Here is a 20,769-nt window from a genome sequence, read left to right as displayed (position 1 = left end):
TAAATACTCATTTCTATAAGCAGTGAGGTTTTAGCCCTTCAACAATAAAATTCACCATTTCTTTAACCAACGCACTTTTTAGAAGTCACCTACTTTTCAGTATTTAGGCACCACTACTGGTCACACAGTGAACTACAGAAGCCTCACGTACCTGAGGGCTCTTCCCATGGTCTCATAATTCATGTCAGGCTTGTTTTTGTGCTTCCCCCACAACCGGGACACTGCTTTAGAATCTACCAATTTAAAAATGCCTTTTTCTCGCTGGGTCCACTTGATATATTTAGGACAAGTAGCTTTGTCCTGGAGCAGTGCCAGTAAAAACTCCCAAAGATAAATTGTGTTTCCTGAAACAAAAGCAATTTCTTTTTAACTGCCCCAAATTTCATTTGAAAGAACACAATAAAACACAACTAAAGGTCTTCTTAAGTTCCATCTATAATTATACAAACATACTACACAGTTCAGTTAGTACTGGTGATATAATGGTCATAATTTTTAGGGTCTAACATAGATCTTTTTATTAGTCCCGTATAAGATGTCTGAACAGAGCAATCCTGCCAATTAGATGTGCAATGACTTAGGGAGAAAGCACTTTGAGACAAATTTTTTTTCAGCCTCTTTAAGAACCATTATTACGCCTAAGAAACTGAGAAAGAGTTGTACAAAACCTTTCAATAGTTGTTCTTTTTATATAAAGAGCCAGAAGATTAGCCTTAATAATTTTCTTCAAATTTAGGTAGCAGTTATGAAAATACTAAAACTCCAAGACAATATAATAAAGTGTCTATGAACTGAAAACCTAACGTGGCTGAATTCTTCCAAGAGGCTCTTTATTAAATGAAAGGATGGGCTTCCCCCGTGGTGCAGTGGTTGAGAGTCCGCCTGCCGATGCAGGGGATGCGGGTTCGTGCCCCCATCCGGGAAGATCCCACATGCTGTGGAGCAGCTGGGCCCGTGAGCCATGGCCGCTGAGCCTGCGCGTCCGGAGCCTGTGCTCCGCAACGGGAGAGGCCACAACAGTGAGAGGCCCGCGTACCGCAAAAAAAAAAAAAAAAAAATGAAAGGATGGATTATTTTGACAGGTAAGTGAAAATCTCCTAGATGAATTTCTTGGACTACATTATTACCAGTCTTTCTACAGAAGGTGGTAACCGTACCTTCTAAGCATGTGGCAGCAATAAGATCCACTTCAATGAAAGCTGGTGGTTTCTACTTAAAATATGCAGACATTTTAAAGCAATCGGAATGTTACTTGACCCATAAGTATTATAGGGAAGTTACAGTAGTAGTACTTACCCTTCCCATCTTTGTTTTTCTTCCTCAGAGATATGTTTGGTGTAGTGGCTGGCGAATCTGGTCGTGGTGGTTTAGTTTTTCTCCCTGAAATCACAATGGCTCTACATAAATATTTGCCCTCAAAAGAGAGAGGGAATGGACAATTTAGCTGTTTATAAATGCTGTTTTGTCATTTATCCTAAATTTCAAGTGCCAAATATTTTATACATGGAACACATATATTGGTCTCCTAAGTGCTATTTATTAAAAGGAAAATAACTTCAGTAAAAATTTGACGTTAACTTAGGTTAGATCACAAACACTTTTATGTAGAAAACGATACTTTGGCTCATTTGTAAAAATGAGGTTAAGTTTAAACTTTACATTTTGTCTTTGAGGTGACAATACTGACAGTGCTTTCTTAAAATCTGGGGGACTATTCTTGATGCTGATAAAACTTGGGCTCAAAAAATAAGCCACACAGTTTGTCTGCCTCTTGGTTAGTTCTCAAATACTGGAAACTACCCAAAACTTCTAGAGATATAAAAAATAAGTGAGGCTAAATTTTTGTGAACCACATAGTCCATTTTTATTTTCTTGTGTATTTTTAAACATCTCATCCTTCTATATTTCTTTCAATTTACAGCAAACAAATTTACTTTATGATTATCCATCATCCAGTCCTAAACAAGTCCAATGCAACAGAGTTAAACTATATTTTGTGCAGCCTTAGTCTGGGTCAACCAACTATTCTAAAACTGTGTTTGTGATCTGTTTTTGCCACTTATCTAGAACCACAACTCGGCAGCAACGTTGCCTATGATTTAGGTTAAGCTGATGATGCTGTCTGAACAGACTACCACCCTGTATATGAGAGACAATGAAGATTAAGCATAAATAGATACTTTAGTTAGTACCATTTACCCCTACATTCTTGAAGCTGACTCTCTGATCTTAGATCATAAGGGTGAATGCTGGGGTAATATAATATAGGCAGTAATTCAGAAAAGCAGAATCCTAGAGCTAAAGTCACAAGGTTAGTGACAACACATCCCAAGACAAACTGAATAGGAAAACGTTTCTTTTTTTTTTTTTTTTTTTTTTTTGCCCATGCCGCGTGGCTTGCGGGATTGTAGTTCCCCAACCAGGGGTTGAACCCAGGCCCTGGGCAGTGAAAGCATGGACTCCTGACCACTGGACTGCTGGGGAATTCCCAGGAAAACATTTCTGAAGTTAAGGTAAGAGTCAAGGAAAAGAGGGTCAAAAAAGTCACTCTTAAGGCCAGGTTCCTCTTGAAACTATCAGATGTACAAACGTAGACCGTAGGAGCCCAGTGTCTCAACTTCCATCACTGCAGACATCTGCAGAGAATCTCTGCATGACACAGAGACTTCTAGCTAACTGTGTTCATGACAGTAAGGACTGAGAGAAGCCAGACTTCAGTTAGCTCCTATCCTTCCTCCCATCTTACTTTATGCTATTTATTGACTTGCTCTGATAGATAATATTTTCTTTATCCTCCAGTTTTCCTCCACTCGTTTTAGTCATGGCAGATACTGTCAGTAGCCTACCCAATATCCATCCTCTCCATCATCTTCCTTACTGTTCACGATGGCAATGTACACAGCTCCACATGAATTACAGATTAGTTGGGTATAGAAATTCTGGTAACAGTTATTTCTTCTCAGTGCTTTGAACATATCCAGCCCTTCCAGCCTTTACCGGGAGCTTGTAAGCTGCCAATCCAATAATCAATCTTCTTCAGGTAATGCAGATCCTCCCTGGTTGGTTTGCTTCTTCTTTTTTTTTTTTTCTTTTCTTTTTTTGACGGGGGGTGGAGGGGAGTCTTTGATGTTCCACATTTTTACCATAATATATTTAGGCTTGGATCTATTTTAGTTATGCTACTCAGGATTCACCATGCTGGGATTAACATCATTCTTGAAAATTCCTCAGTCATTATCTTTGAATACTGCCTCTTCCTCACTCTACACATTCTCTCCTCCTAGAGCTTTGATTAAACATGTAGACCTTTTCACGCAATCCTCACATCTCTAACTCTTTCATACTTTTTATTCTACATCAGATCTGTATTGGAGCTCACTAATTCTCTTAAGCAGTGACTCATTTGCTGTTTAACCCATATATTATGTGTTCTATTTGGTTCCTTATCATATCAGCCTTTCACCATTAAATAGGATGTTAGTCTTTCACTTTCTAAGAACAGCTTTATTGAGGTATAACTGATATACAATAAACTGCTTATGTTTAAATTTACAATTTGATAAGTTCTGACATATGTATACACCTGTGAAATCATCACTACACTCAAAGATAATAAACATATTCTTCGCCCCCAAAAATGCTTTGTGTCCTTTTGTAATCCTCACATCTCACCTTTCCCCACCCTGCCCAATCCACTCATATATTTTCTGTCATTACAGATTAATTTACAGTTTGTACAATTTTATATAAACAGAACCATACTCTTCTTGTTTTTGGCAGAGGGGGAGGGAGTCTGCCTTCTTTCCTTCAGCATAATTATGTTGAAATTCATCCATTTTTGTTTTATGTATCAATGGTACATTTCATTTCATTGCTGAATGGTCTTTCATTGTATGGATATACCACAAATTTGTTTATCCAATCAGCAGGTGATGGACGTTTGGGTCATTTCCAGTTTGGGGCTACTGCAAATACAGCTGCTAAGAACCTTCATTCATGCATAAGTTTTTCTGTGAAATGTATGGCTTCATTTCTTTTGGGTAAATACTGAGTAGTAGAATGGCTGGGTCACATGTTAAGTATACATTAAGTTCTTTAAGGAATTTTCAAACTGTTTTCCAAAAATATTTCCTCCATGCAGGAAGGTGGGGTAATCATAGGGCTCACCTCATTGGTTTCCTGTTTCCCAGGGATCACTCACTTTTGTTGACAGATGTCCACCACTTTCTTTAGTACCATTGCTTCATATATTTTATCTGTGGTTTTAGCTGTTTCAAACAGGAGGGTAAATCCAGGTTCTGTTTTTGTTGGGGTTTTTTTCCAGCTTTATTGATATATAATTGACATACTGTGTAAGTTTAAAGGGTACAACATGATGATCTGATATGCTTATATATTGCAAAATGATTACCACAGTAGGGTTAGTTAACATACCCATCACTTCACATAATAATCACTTCCTTTCTGAGAACACTTAAGATCTATTCTCTTAGAAATTTCCATAGTCACCATGCTTGTACATTAGTCCCCAGAACTTACTCATCATATAAATGGAAGTTTGTACCCCTTGACTGACATCTCTCCATTTCCTCCACCCTGCAACAAACACCATTCTTCTCTCTGTTTCCATGAGTGTGGCTCTTTCAGACTCCACATAAAATGATAGCATAGGGCTTCCCTCGTGGCGCAGTGGTTGAGAGTCCACCTGCTGATGCAGGGGACATGGGTTCGCGCCCCAGTCCTGGAAGATCCCACATGCCGCGGAACGGCTGGGCCCGTGAGCCATGGCCACTGGGCCTGCATGTCCGGAGCCTGTGCTCCACAACAGGAAAGGCCACAACAGTGACAGGCCCTAGTACCGCAAAAAAAAAAAAAAAAAGATAGCATACAGTATTTGTCTTTCTGACTTATTTCACTTAGCAGAAAGTCCTCAAGGTCTGTCCATGCTGTCACAAATGGCAGGATTTCCCTCTTTCTCACAGCTGAATTATATTCCATTCTGTTTATTTATATATCACATCTTTATCCATTCATCTGTGGATGAAGACTTAGTTGTTTCCAAATCTTGGCTACTGTGAATAATGCCGCAGAGAATATGGGAGTGCAAGTATCTCTTTAACATCCTGTTTTCACTTCCTTTGGATATATACCTAAGAAGTGGGATTGCTGAATCATACGGTATTTCTAGTTTTAACTCTTTGCGGAACCTCCATACTGTTTTCTACAGTGGCTGTACCAATTTAAATTTCCACCAACAGTGCAGAAAGATCCCCTTTTCTCCATATCTCTACCAACACTCTATCTCTTGTCTTTTCTATCACTTTTTCTAGCCATTCTATAGGTGTGAGGTGGTATCTTACTGTGGTTTTGATTACACTGCCCTGATGATTAGTGATACTGAGCATCTTTTCATGTACCTGCTAGCTGTTTGTATGTCTCCTTTAGAAAAACGTCTATTCAGGTCCTCTGCACATTCTTTAATTGGATTTTTTTCGCTATTGAGTTATATGAATTGTTTATATATTTTGGATATTAACCCCTCATCCGATGTATGATTTACAAATATTTTCTCCTGTTCTGTAAGTTGCATCTTCATGTTGTTGATTGTCTCTTTTGCCGTGCAGTCTTTTCATTTATTGTAGTCCCACTTATTAATTTTTGCTTCTGTTGCTTGTGCTTTTGGTGACATATCCAAAAAATTGTTGCCAAGTCAGGTTCTGTTACTCCATCTGGACTAGAAGAGGAAGTTTCACCTGGTATTTTTTAATAGTCTCATTCTTTGACAATGCTTTTTATTCCCTTGCATTAATAATTACAATCATATTCGTTGAAAGTTTCTATTTGATAATCCTATTATCTGAGGTTCTTAGCAAACTAACCTTAGGGTTTTCTATGTCTGCTGCTTCTCATTCAGGAAGTATCTTTCTTATGCATTCTGTGATACTGAAATGTGAGTTCACCTTCAACAGGGTTTTATTTGAAGAAATACTGTGCAGCCTGGATTAAACGTATGACGTGCCACAGCAATTTTACAAGAGCTTCGCCTGGTGCCCAAAGTTACTGCCAGCCTGGGGCCATTGTTATGTTAATTACGTGGCTGGAAATTCCTAAAGTCAGTAACAGTTTAAAATCTAATCATAAACCTAAGTTAAGACAAACCTAGGATTATGAATTCTCAAAGGAAAAATTTTTTCCACCCAGCTAAGAAATACAAGCTTCTTAACATCTGTCTGTGCCAAAGGGTGGACTGTTTTTCCCCTTAGGGTATAGCTAAGGGATCCCAATTATATGCTGAGGTCTCTGTCTAATAGCCCATCTTGCACTGGACCAAGACTTAAGCATCTGCCTCTATGGGGGCAATAAAACCAAGCCCCTTGGACGTCCAGACTGACATGTCCTTCTCAGCCCTCAGAGCTGTTGCAGTGTCAGGTCACTCTTATTTTCCTCTGCATTTTTGGCTCTTGGAATTTCCCTTACTTTCATGTGAAGTTAGGTTATGTGGTGGCTGGTGATGCCATCAACCAAGATATTAAACTCAAAATATCAAACAAGCTGGAGTAGAATCAAAAGGCAATGAAATGGGAAGAGTGTCAGTGTTAGAATGTAAGTATGGTCCTAATTTGTGAAAACTTTAAAATTCCCTCTAACACATTCTAACATTTCCCTCTTCAGTTACTTACCTGCTGATTCCCAACTTGTATTCTTCCCACTGGAATCTTATACTGGAATCTATGCTGGTGGTTTTCAAACTATGTTCTGCAGAAGGAAACTGACCTCAGCCCTTACCCCTGAGCTCTTTCTGAGCTTGGATAAAAGAGTTTAGATAAAAGATTGAGGCTTTAGAAAGTTGGAAAATCCCTTTTCTGTGAGATAGATCAAGTATTTTAAATGTATAAAAAAGTATAAAATAATTCTTTAAATTCATCTAATACGAAGAAATAACTCTGTTTTGTACATTCAATTTTTTCTCACATAAGTTTTAATTCAGGTAGAAATATCCTTGAATAAAAGTTATATTTAGATTCCACATCAAGAGTTGACTGTTTTCCCTTAACAAATTAACCACTCACCTTTCTTTCTCTTAGGTTGTTCTGGTGATGAGCGTCCTGGTGAATGTGCATATGTCTCTTGAACGTGCTGAGTTTCCATCACTTCAGGAATCCCATCTAATGTGACGGATACATGGGTGATTGGGGCAACAACAATGTCATCTTCAGATGAACTAAATATATTATTATCTAATGGAAATAAAATCAACTAATTGTAATCAACTTTGTATTATAAATCAAAATAATTTCATAAAATGTTTCCTGTTTCTTTGAAGATTAAAATAGAAATAAGATTTTGAAATCTAGTCCCTGCTTTTTATTTCCTCTGCCCTAAGTCAAGTACCCTGAGGCAGCCCAGGCTTGATGGGACTATTCAACGCCTCCCTTACCTGACTTCCTATCCCCAGTCTATCTTGTCTGTCTTCTCCATTCTTCACATTGCCGCTAAAGTTTTTCTTTAAAACCTAAGTCTGGCCTGACCATATTATTCTTCTCTATAAAAACTTTACACCCTGAAGATTAGAAAGAAAAATAAAATTAACATATCTTCCCATAGTTTACAGGGGAAAAAAGATAGCAACAACCCAAACTCCATAGCATGCCATTCTGAGGTTCCACAATCTACAAACCATTATGAAGCTTATACTTCAGCTATACCAAAGCATTTTGAATCTCAAACATTTCATTGTTTTTTTTTTACAGGTCTGTGTCTGCCTCTGCCTATGTTGAATGCCCCTTCCTGTCTCCTCCACCCATGAAAAGCTTATTTGTTACTAATCGCCCAGGTCAAAACACTGCCTCCATAAAGCCTGTCTCAGGTGTTTTCAGCTAGAGAAATCTCTCCTTCCAGAACACTCTGCTATCCCTCTCATGGCCTTTATTTTTGGCTTTTACAGTTATTTACATAAACAACTATCTTCAAAAGAAAACTGTCAGCTTGAGGAAAGAAACAAGATCTGTTCATTTCCATAACATGTTATTGCCTGATACGTTGCTGTGCGTATAGAAAATATTCAATAAACATCTTAAATTGATTTAATAATAATTAAGTTTATGAGTTTGACTACATCCAAAGGAGAACATGGATTTAAAAGGAGATCAATAAATGTGGCAGTGAATTTTATGCCATCAAGTCTAAGAAAACATTGCAATGGATTTTTGCCTATTCACTGATGAATACTGACTAAAGATCAATTTTTATTGATCAATAAAGATCAATATTGACTAAAGATCACTAAATTATAATAGTTTGGGCCCTAAATACTTCACAAATGAGGTTAAGAAGAAATTCTGCATAATCTGCTATTTGACAACTAAATTACTTTTTTATCCTTAACGTCCTCACTCCCTAAATTAAAAAAAAAAATCTTGTTTAACTGAACACTTTAGCAAAGGTGCCTCAACTAGTACTGTACCTTAAGATGCACTTGGGACCAAAAAAATATAAAACATAGTCTCTGGTCTCTTGATATTTATCATCTGAGAGAGAGATGGAAGAAGAGCTTTTCAAAGCATATAAACATGGTCCTACTATAGCACAGGGAGCTGTATTCAATATCTTATGATAAACCATAATGGAAAAGAATACAAAAAAGAATGTATACATATGTATTACGGAATCACTTTGCTGTACAGCAGAAATTAACACAATATTGTAAATCAACTATACTTCAAAAAAAAAGCATATAAACACGAACAGTCATAACACAACACTCACTGATGCGCTTTTCATCCAGCATAGGGCCAGGAGAATCCATATTGAGGAGTGCTTCAGCAGCCTCGATAGTTTCAATTGTTTCATCCCCATTATGACAGGAAGCTTCAACTACAATACATTTAAAGAGAAAACAGAATTAGCTACAAGACATTTGTTCTTCTAAAAAGCACAGATTCGGAAATTCCCTGGTGGTCCAGTGGCTGGGACTCAGCACTTTCACTGCCAGGGGCCCAGGTTCAATCCCTGGCCGGGGACCTAAGATCCCATAAGCCGTGTGGCATGGTCTAAGTAAATAAATAAATACATAAATAAATTAATGAATTAAAAAGCATAGATTCTCATCTCTTGAACCAGGATACATCACTTAATACTCTGGTTGGTAACAATAGTTTGTCTCAACATATAAAATCTATACTGAAAATCACTATTTCTCATTTAAAACTTTGCAAGATGCGGGGGTTTTATTAAAAATAACGACAACAACAACCAAAAACCTCTGTAAGACACTGGGAGATAAAAAAGTAAGCAAAATAGAACTCGTACTCTAGGAGGAAAACACCAGTCATTTCTGATAATTCTTGTATTTACATGAATAGTAAACTAAGATGTCACTGGGCAGGTCGTGCTGTTTCTGTTGACTCCATACTTTAAAACGACTGGGTTGATAGTTTTAGGTCCCTTTTAGCTCTAACACTGATTGCAATACTCTTAGTTCACTCACAGGAATGAATATGAGTCTCTGTTAATTTCTGAATCTTCTTCTGTAATTAGTGAATTGCCATCATCACCAAAAGTTTTAGTCGTAGTCACATGATTAGAATCTAAACACTCTTTGATAATTATAGTATTCTGGTACCTCTCTTCTCTAATGTGTAACATAGAACACTAATTTCCCTACTGTGAACTGTGCCTAGTCCAAGTTATTTTTTTGTTCTTTAAAAATATTAAAATACAAATGAAAATTAATCCAAATACATGCTAGACACTAGACACTTCTCTGCATCCCAAAGAAGTGTCCGAAATAGCTGCACAGCAAATTCCTTGAATGGCTTTTAGCCCCTCAGTTCCAGGATCAGCACCAAGAAACTAAATAGAGCTACCAATGCTCTCTTTGCATGGATAAACTCAAGTTTCCTGAATGTGGTATTTATCATCCATAATCCCTTGTACTTACTTGCTACATTTTCCCCTCAATACTGACAAAATTATACATGTTATTTTTTAAAGTTTGAAAATATATATATATAAATAAAATCATGGTTTTCAGATTCAGGGTTGGACTGATAGTTTATAACTTAATGAATATAAGCCTTTTAATTTTACAAAACATTAGAAAGTAAATATAAACGTAGTACTTAAAGTAAAAGTTCTTTTTCTCAATCAAATGAATGAAAGTGATCATTTATACACTGTCCTCTCCCTATTCCTATTCAATCCAGAGAAGCAACAAAATCATTTTCCTGTTCATTATTAAGATTATAACCAGATTTCCAAGAAATCTGTAGTTCTTTGAAATTTACCTTAACTTTCCATTAGAATATTATAACATTTATTATCCTAAATATTTCCTAAACAGTTCACACTCTCTTTTAGACTGAAGATTTCCAAGAATCTACAAAATTCTTCATTGATTGCAAATCCCCAGATGGCAAAAACATAGAATGACTATCACTCTTAAGTAACTGTACAAGGAAATGTGGAAGATACAATAGTATAGGACATGACCTTTTTCCTTATCTATTGGTAACAGATACTTAGATACTGTCTAAGAAAATAACAAAGTGATCAGTTTTACAGTATAGAGCAGACTGACTACAGGCACTGTATATCATTATAAGTTAGGAAGGCTTCCTGAAGAGATGGGTTTAGGCTGAGTCATTTAAGATAGCTAGGATTTAAATACTTTGAGAGGAAGAGAGAGGAATTAAAGCAAGAATAATAGTAGAAGCAAGGGCATGAGAAGAAGTGTTATGCATTTAAAGAAAATGAGATAGTCTATACCATTAGAAAGCAAAATGTGTAACAGCTAAAGATTATTATAATAACAGCATATTAAGTAATTTGCTTTACAAATAGACTAATGTGGCTGACTGCCTCCCCAAGGGAGGAATCCCACAGTAGGAATGGAAGGCATGGTCTGCTGAAGGAGCAGAGACCAGAGACAATTCCTGAATGATGCTTTCAAAGAAGTTCTGGATCTTGGATTATATACTAGTCAGCTCCTCTCAATTAGGAAAAACTCCCAACAAAGCACATTTTCTCTCATAAAATACTGGCTAACACTGGGAGTACCCACAACCTGCCAAGCCAGAAGAGAACCTCCTTCTTCCAGATATGAAAGATGTATCTGCAGAATTCCAACCTTCTGGGCGCCATTCCCTCAGCTAATATCTTTGAACCCAAATATCTATAGGTCACAGGGAGGACAAGGAACAAGAAGACAGCCAACATAAAAAGAGGCAAGGATTTTAATCTAGCCTGGATTTCTCTAACAGCAATTTAACCCTTATAGAGTCTTCCTCTTTTAAAGGCTTTAAGCTTTTCCTCTTAAGGCCAGTGCTCACATTTCTGAGTTACTACAAAAAGCACTCTAGAGCACCTGAATATATTTTTGACTAGTTTTTTAATTCTAAAAGTAGGTGTCCTTTTCATTTTCATACCAAGATACACAAAACTTCATTAGGAGATTCACAGTCTTCATTACGAAACTACTTCCCCTAATTATAATTAAAAATAAATCAATTAAATTTTAATTATATATTCTATCAAAAACAAGTGCTTAACTGACAAAGGATTAATCTCCAAAATTTACAAGCAGCTCATGCAGCTCAATATCAAAAAAACAAACAGGGCTTCCCTGGTGGCGCAGTGGTTGAGAGTCCGCCTGCCGATGCGGGGAACACGAGTTCGTGCCCCGGTCCGGGAAGATCTCACATGCTGCGGAGTGGCTGGGCCCGTGAGCCATGGCCGCTGAGCCTGCGCATCCGGAGCCTGTGCTCCGCAACGGGAGAGGCCTCAACAGTGAGAGGCCCGCGTACTGCAAAATAAAAAGCCAAAAACAAAAAAACAACCCAATCCAAAAATGGGCAGAAGACCTAAATAGACATTTCTCCAAAGAAGATATACAGATTGCCAACAAACACATGAAAGAATGTTCAACATCATTAATCATTAGAGAAATGCAAATCAAAACTACAATGCGATATCATCTCACACTGGTCAGAATGGCCATCATCAAAAAAATCTACAAACAGGGCCTCCCTGGTGGCGCAGTGGTTGCGAGTCTGCCTGCCGATGCAGGGGACAGGGGTTCGTGCCCCGGTCCGGGAAGATCCCACATGCCGCGGAGCGGCTAGCCCCGTGAGCCATGGCTGCTGAGCCTGCGCGTCCGGAGCCCGTGCTCCGCAACGAGAGAGGCCACACAGTGACAGGCCCGCTTACCGCAAAAAAAAAAAATCTACAAACAATAAATGCTGGAGAGGTTGTGGAGAAAACGGAACCCTCTTGCAATGTTGGTGGGAATGTAAATTGATACAGCCACAATGGAGAACAGTATGGAGGTTCCTTAAAAAACCAAAAATAGTACTACCATACGACCCAGCAATCCCACAACTGGGCATATACCCCGAGAATACCATAATTCAAAAAGAGTCATGGTGAACAGATAAAGATGTGGTACATATATACAATGGAATATTAGCCATAAAAAGGAACAAAATTGGGTCATTTGTAGAGACGTGGATGGATCTGGAGACTGTCATACAGAGTAAAGTAAGTCAGAAAGAGAAAAACAAATATCGTATATTAACGCATATACGTGGAACCTAGAAAAATGGTACAGATGAACCGGTTTGCAGGGCAGATATTGAGACACAGATGTAGAGAACAAACGTATGGACACCAAGCGGGGAAAGCGGCAGGGGGGTGGGGGTGGTGGTGTGATGAATTGGGGGATTGGGATTGACATGTAAACACTGATGTGTATAAAATGGATGACTAATAAGAACCTGCTGCATAAAAAAATAACTTAAATTAAATTTAAAAAAAAAAAAAGAGTCATGTACCACAATGTTCACTGCAGCTCTATTTACAATAGCCAGGACATGGAAGCAACCTAAGCGTCCATCAACAGATGAATGGATAAAGAAGATGTGGCACATATATACAATGGAATATTACTCAGCCATAAAAAGAAACGAAATTGAGTTATTTGTAGTGAGGTGGATGGACCTAGAGTCTGTCATACAGAGTGAAGTAAGTCAGAAAGAGAAAAACAAATACCGTATGCTAACACATATATATGGAATCTAAAAAAAAAGAAAATAACGGTCATGAAGAACCTAGGGGCAAGACGGGAATAAAGACGCAGACCTACTAGAGAATGGACTTGAGGACACGGGGAGGAGGAAGGGTAAGCTGGGAGAAAGTGGTAAGCTGGGACAAAGTGAGAGAGTGGTAGTGCATATATAGACATATATACACTACCAAACGTAAAATAGCTAGTGGGAAGCAGTCGCAGAGCATAAGGAGATCAGCTCAGTGCTTTGTGACCACCTAGAAGGGTGGGAGGGAGGGAGACACAAGAGGCCAGATACAGGGATATATGTATATGTATAACTGACTCACTTTTTTATAAAGCAGAAACTAACACTCCATTGTAAAGCAATTATACGCCAAGAAAAACGTTAAAAGAATTTTTTTTAAAAAGTGCTTAAAAGTCCAATTCCTCCATAATAGTAAAAACCAGAAAAGATAAATACTTCAAAAAGTCTAGCAAAATGATTAAAATAAGGCATTGTAACACTTGCTCTTAAAAACTTAAGCCTCCTATTTAAAATCTTGTAGATTTAAGGCATAGTAGAAAAGCATATTGCGGGACTTCCCTGGTGGCGCAGTGGTTGAGAATCTGCCTGCCAATGCAGGACACACGGGTTTGAGCCCTGGTCCAGGAAGAGCCCACATGCCCTGGAGCAACTAAGCCTGTGTGCCACAACTACTGAGCCTGTGCTCTACAGCCCGCGAGCCACAACTACTGAAGCCTGCACGCCTAGAGCCCAAGCTCTGCCACAGAGAAGCCAACGCAATGAGAAGTCCACGCATGGCAATGAAGAGTAGCCCCCACTCACCGCAACTAGAGAAAGCCCGCGCACAGCAACAAAGACCCAACAACGAAGACCCAATGCAGCCAAAAATAAATAAATATATAAGTTTATTTTAAAAAAAAAGAAGAAAAGCATACTGCTCCTCTGTCAAGGCTTTGAAATTCTATGAATAGAAGAAAATATCCTCCTAAAACTAAATTTTTGAAAAAATCAGGCAAGTAAGGCACAGGTAGCTCCATAATTAATTACCATCTTCTAAACATTTATATAACTCTAAATATTCATTTATATAAATAAGTTTTATAAATATTTCAAAGTCTACTGGGTCGATGAAAATGATAAAATTAGTATGTATAACTATTCAGTTGCCTATCAATTAAGAAAATACAATGAGAATTTCAAATCACTTCTTTATCAAGCTTTTTATAATGAAAAATTTCAAACATATATAAACATATAGGAAATCATATTTATAATGAACTGAATGTATCAAGGGCCCAGCTTCAATACTTAACAGTCAATCTTCCTTAATCTATACTCCCTGGCCTAACACAGACACGGGATTATTTCAAAGTGAACTCCAGAGAGACTATCATTCAATCGTAAATATTACAGTATATAGACAATACCATGATCACATCTTTTAAAAATCACTCTTTAAATCAGATATCCACTTAATATTGAAATTTCTGTCTCAGATTTTTTTTAATCTGAAAAAGTTGGTTTGTTAACCAGATTTCAAACAAAGTTCACGCATTACATTTGGCGGCACATACCTTCCTTAGTATTTGGCTTTTTTCCATTTTTGTTGTTTATCTTAGGAGAAACAGGGTCATCTGTTTGTAGTTTCCCACATTCTAAATTTTGCTGATTATATATCTGTGGTGTCACTTACCATATCCCTCCCCCCGTGTATTTCCCGTAAACTGGTAGTTACATCTAGAAGATTGATTTGATTCGCATTCAATTCTTTGGCAAGAATACTTCAAAGGTGATGCTGTGTGATTCAATGGGCCTTTTGAAGGTAGGTAGGTCTTCCTTCAGTACTTCGAGGATTGAGAAGCAGGTTCAGGTGTTGCCAACCTGATCTATCCAGCATAAAATTCTCCATCAGCCTTTTACCTAATGGCTTTAGAAGTTACTGATGATAGTTACCTAGATGCACTATTTCATTAGGGATTTCAAAATGGTGATAATTCTAATCTTATCATTCCTCTAGCATTTATTAGCTAGAATTCTCTATAAGGAAGAACTTTGTCATACACTATCTGGTTACCCTGAGCTACGGTTCATACAATAAAGGCAAATTAAACGCTTGGTTCTTTTTCCGTTATTTACTGATTTTCAGAATAATAAATGGGATCTTTCAAAAGTGACCACTGGGGCTTCCCTGGTAGTCCAGTGGTTAAAACTCTATGCTCCCAATGCAGGGGGCCGAGGTTTGACCCCTGCCCTGGTCGGGAAACTAGATCCCGCATGCCCCAACTAAGAGCCCGCATGCCACAACTAAAGATCCTGCATGCTACAACTAAAAGATCCCTCGTACCGCAACTAAGACCTGGCGCAACTGAATAAATAAGTATTTAAGAAAAAAAAAGTGACCACTAAGTTTAAAATATTTTTATTAGCTTTTGGTTTTATCTTTCTATTTTAAAATTTATTTATTTTATTTATTTTTGGCTGTGTTGGGTCTTTATTGCTGGGCGCGGGCTTTCTCTAGTTGTGGAGAGCAGGGGCTACTCTTTGCTGTGGTGTGCGGGCTTCTCATTGCTGTGGCTTCTCTTGCTGTGGAGCACGGGCTCTAGGCATGTGGGTTTCAGGAGTTGCAGCACGTGGGCTCAGTAGTTGTGGCTCAGGGGCTCTAGAGCACAGGCTCAGTAGTTGTGGCACACGGGCTTAGTTGCTCCGCAGCATGTGGGATCTTCCCGGACCAGCGCTCGAACCTGTGTCCCCTGCATTGGCAGGCAGATTCTTAACCACTGCGCCACCAGGGAAGCCCATATCTTTCTATTTTTAAATGTAAGCAAACACATACATATCATTTATATTCTTTCCCCTATCTTAAATATAGGTAACCATTCGTGCTGTACTGACCCTTGCTTTTTAAACTTCATATACACTAGAAATCATTCCACAACTATATATAGAAATCATTCCACAACTATCTATAGAAATCATGCTACCTTCTGAATTGCAAAAACGTAAGGCAAGTTTAATGTGCTTAATATCAGTAATCTAATCTGTAAAACTTTGTTTATTCCACTTAGCTTCAGTGCTTAGGTCAGGAAATACAAAATAAATTGGTGGCTCCTACATGAAACAGGAATGAAAACCAAAAAAAAGTACAACTAAGCTTTTAAAAATATAGAGAAAATGTTTGCCCTTCATTAAATGGATTACAAAAATTTCTTGTAAGCAACAATAAAACCCACAGGCTTTTTTTTCCTTCCAATTTTATTGAGGTTATAATTGACATACAGCATTGTGTATGTTTAAGGTGTACAGCATGATCTGATTTACATACATCATGAAATGATTATCACAATAAGTTTAGTGAACACCCATCATCTCATACAGATACAAAGTTAAAGAAACACAAAAAAATTTTTCTTGTGTTAAGAACTGAGGAATTACTCTTTTAACAACTTTTATATATAACATACAGCAGTGTTAATTATATTTATCATATTGTACATTATATCCCTAGTACTTTTTTATCTTCTAACTGGATGTTTGTACCTTTTGACCACCTTGGTCTAATTCCCATTCCCCCCACCCCTGCCTCTGGTAACCACAAATCTGATCTCATTTTCTATGAGTTTGTTTATTTGTTTTTGAAGTACACCTGACCTACAACACTGTTAGTTCCTCAACATAGTGATGTGCTATTGCTATACATATCAAAATGATCACAATATGTCTAGTTAAGACACATCATACAAAGATATTACCTAGTTATTTACTGTATTCTCCACACTGTATATAGCAATATACCTATTAAGTTGTTGATCACTTAATTTCAAACGCATTTTAACCCTGCATTTTTATTCCCCAACTCCTCGTTTACTATTTCTGACATCATGTTTTACGTCTTTCTGTTTTGTGTATCCCTTAACTACTCATTGTGAATACAGATGGTTTTACGATGTTTGTCTTTTAACCTTCCTACTAGCTTTATACATGGCTGATTTACTACCTTTACTGTATATTTGCCTTTACCAATGAGATTTTTCCTTTCATAATTTTTCCTTTCATAATTTTCATATTTCTTGTTGTGACCTTTTTTGGTTAGAGAAATCCCTTTAACATTTCTTGTAAAGCTGGTTTGTTAGTGCTGAACTCTTTTAACTTTTGCTTGTCTGTAAAACTTGATCTCTCCATCAAACCTGAATGAAAGCCTCGCTGGGTAGAGTATTCTTGTTTGTAGGTTTTCCCCTTTCACCACTTTAAATATATTGAGCCACTCCCTTCTGGCCTGCAGGGTTTCTGCTAAAAAGTCAGCTCACAGCCTTATGCAAGTTCCTTTGTATGTAACTTGTTGCTTTTCCCTTGCTGCTTTCAAAATTCTCTCTTTAATTTTTGCCACTTTAATTACAATGTGTCTTGATGTGTTCCTCTTTGGGTTGATCCTGTTTGGGACTCTCTGTGCTTCCTGGACATGGATGTCTGTGTCCTCTCCCAGGTCAGGGAAGTTTTCAGCTATTATGTATTCAAACATGTTCTCTGCCCCTTTCTCTCTCTCTTCTCCTCTGGAACCCCTAAAATGCAAATACTAGTACGCTTGATGTTGTTGAGAGGTCTCTTAAACTGTCTCATTTCTTTCTATACTTTTTTCCTTTTCCTGTTCAACTTCAGTGAGTTCCACTACTCTTGTCTCCCAGCTCACTGATCTGTTCCTCTGTGTCATTTAGTCTACTGTTAATTCCTTCCAGTGTATTTTTCATTTCAGTTACTGTACTCTTCATCTGTTTGGCTGTTCTTTACATTTTCTAACTCTTTGTTAAAAACTTCTAACTTCTTGCTCTGTGCACCCATTCTTCTCCATAGTTCCTTGAACGTGTTTACGATCATCATCTTGAACTCTTTACAGAGCAGGCTGCCTATCTCCACTTCACTTAGTTCTTCTGGGGTTTTATCTTGTTCCTTCATTTGGAAGATATTCCTCTGTCGCTTCATTTTATCTAACTTGCTCTTTTTATTTCTATGTATTTGGTAGGTTGGTTACATTTCCCGACCTTGGAGAAGTGGCCTTCTGTAGGTGCCGTCCTATGCATCCCAGCAGTGGTCTCCCCTCTGGTCACCAGAGCTGTGTGTTCTGGGGTGCTCCCTAGTGGACTGCGTGGGTCCTTCCCTTGTGATAGGCTAACTATTGTGGATGGTCTGGTAGGTGTGGCTGGCCTGTGCTCCAGTTGTTTGCCAGGTCCTGCCTTGCGTGGAGGCTGCCAGGGACCCCAGGTGGTCCCAGGGCTAGTGTTGGCTGACAAGTGGGCAGAGCCAGGTTCTAGAGTGGGTAGTTGTGGGGCTCGGGATCCCAAGATCTAGTGTCAGCCTGCTGGTGGGCAGGGCCAGTTCCTTATACAGCTGGCCGTGGGGTCAAGGGTGTCCAAAAGCTGCTGTTGGCCCACCTGTGAGTGGGGCTGGATCCCAGATAGCTGGCTGAGGGGTCCAAAGGGGTCCATCTCCTTTAATAATTTCAATTTTAGACTCAAGACTGGTAATGGAAGGATCTCCACATAGATAAAGCTCATAGTCAAAAGCTCTTCATAATTTTTTTATAGCACAGCCTTGTTTCAAAGGAAATGTTATATAAAACCCCAACATATAAACAGATAAAAGTAGTATTTTATCATTATACATTTTAAAGGTTAAAATTTATATCAAACTTGATATGAGATAAATAAATGATAAAAATGAAAGTGTTTGGGTGGTGGCGCAGTGGTTGAGAGTCCACCTGCCGATGCAGGGGACATGGGTTCATGCCCCGGTGCGGGAGGATCCCACATGCTGCAGAGCGGCTGGGCCCGTGAGCCATGGCCACTGGGCCTGCACGTCAGGAGCCTGTGCTCCGCAACGAGAGAGGCCACAACAGTGAGAGGCCCGCGTACCAAAAAAAAAAAAAGTGTTCTGATGAACATGAAAATTTGAAATTAGGGGTTATCAATGACAGCTGCCATCTAATATAACCCTCAAGTCCATAAAAATAGTTTGACCTTTTTATTGAAAATTTCAAAACAGAATCAAAATTACGGGACATAATATAATGAATTCTCACATATCCATTCTCAGCATCAATCATTTTCAGAACATAGTCGATCTTTCATCCATACTCCACTTACTGCTCAAGGTCGCCTCACACACACCCTGACCCCCAGGATTACTCTGAAGGAATCCATGACACTGTATTCTATCTCTAAGTATTTGAGCATATGTATCTAAAAGATGAAGAATCTAACACAATGCTATCATCATGCCTAAAAATGTTAACAATATTCCTTATCATCTGAAGTGCTACCTAGGTCCCATAATTAGTTTATAAACTGTCCTATCCCCATCATCATCGTCCCTGTAGTTTCTCAAAAGCGCAGTACTCTCCCCTTCCCCACTCTGGACTAAGGAGGGCTATAAGATCCTTTCATTTCTCATGACGTGACTCGAACAAGTACAGAAGAGTTAAACAAAGGCTTGGGTTGGAAGTTAAGAAAGGCAAGAGAGAAGAAACATGCAAATAGCAAATCTGATTTTCAAGATGTGGCTTATTTTCTGGATCCATTCCATACCAGTTCTGTTTTCCAGGAAGGAAGGAGCTTGTCTGCATCTCGTCATCAGCTATCTTCAAGTCTAAGCCCAAGAGAGTGAACAACTGGAAGGAAGAAATAATTCCTTCCCCTAAAGATCCAAGATCTGCTTTCCTAGTCTCCACTTCTTCTTTGAGGGCCAGTATCTTCCTTAGGGACTAAAACCAGGAATAAACACCCCTTCAGGGAAGACCCTGGTTCCCAATCCACAAAGAGTATAGCCTTACCCTAAGGCATCAAGAAAGTAGGTCAGAACACACTGTGGCGAAAACCCCATTAGCTACACAACACATACATGCATAGTGGTGGTCATTCTGTTATATAAAACACGAAGTACACAGTCAGTGATGAGCTGAAACCTCTAATATGATTAATCCAACTGTCTTATTGATAAGCGAGAAACAAATATAGATTTATCAAAAACTTTCATTGGGTTGCTCTGAACAAAAATGTGAATATATGAGAACATGCTTTGTAAAAAATAAGAGGACAGTACAAAAACTAAGTGTTGTTCATCAAAGTTATCAATGACTCAGTCACTGGGTGCATGACATAAGCAAGTCATTTAACTTCTCTAATTTCAGTTTTCTTTTTCTGCTGTGAGAATTAAATCTGTACTTTAAAAAAAATCTACTATATTAATATGATACAATGATAAGAAGACAATGCCATTTGGGAGGTATTTTTGCCCAAAATGGATTATCTCATTCCAATCATGAGAAAATATCACAGAAATAAAACTGAGGGGCATTGTACAGTGTCTGACCAGTACTCCTCAAAAGCATCAAGGTTATGAGAGACAAGGAAAGACAGAGGAACTGTCATAGACTGGAAGTGACTAGGAAAAATTACCAACTAATTGCAATGTGAGATTCAAGATAGGATCCTGGAATAGAAAAAGGATGTTAGCGTGAAATGCGTGGAATAAAGTCCAGGTTTAGTTGATAATACTGTGACTAATGTTAATTTCTGGTTTTTAATCTAAGAATAAATATTCAGAGCTTCCCTGGTGGCGCAGTGGTTAAGAATCTGCCTGCCAATGCAGGGGACACAGGTTCGAGCCCTGGTCTGGGAAGATCCCACATGAGGTGTAGCAACTAAGCCCG

General features: G+C 38.3%; 1 protein-coding gene across 2 annotated transcripts in view; it reads right to left on the bottom strand.

The window, feature by feature from the left end:
• The window catches only part of ELF1 (E74 like ETS transcription factor 1), a 52,405-nt gene that overhangs the window by 9,039 nt on the left and 22,597 nt on the right, over positions 1-20,769 (bottom strand). The window contains exons 3-6 of one of the 2 annotated variants that reach the window (XM_065896196.1): positions 8,767-8,874; positions 7,071-7,238; positions 1,297-1,380; positions 152-344 (exon numbers count right to left, since the gene is read on the bottom strand). In XM_065896196.1, coding sequence (XP_065752268.1) covers positions 152-344; positions 1,297-1,380; positions 7,071-7,238; positions 8,767-8,874 — 553 coding nt within the window. The remainder of the gene's footprint in view (positions 1-151; positions 345-1,296; positions 1,381-7,070; positions 7,239-8,766; positions 8,875-20,769) is intronic. The other variant, XM_065896197.1, reaches the window with a different exon arrangement.

Source organism: Phocoena phocoena, chromosome 18, assembly GCF_963924675.1.
Source record: "Phocoena phocoena chromosome 18, mPhoPho1.1, whole genome shotgun sequence".
NCBI lineage: Eukaryota > Metazoa > Chordata > Mammalia > Artiodactyla > Phocoenidae > Phocoena > Phocoena phocoena.
The sequence above is the reverse complement of the archived record's forward strand: the minus strand, read 5'-3'. Positions and strand labels throughout refer to the sequence as shown.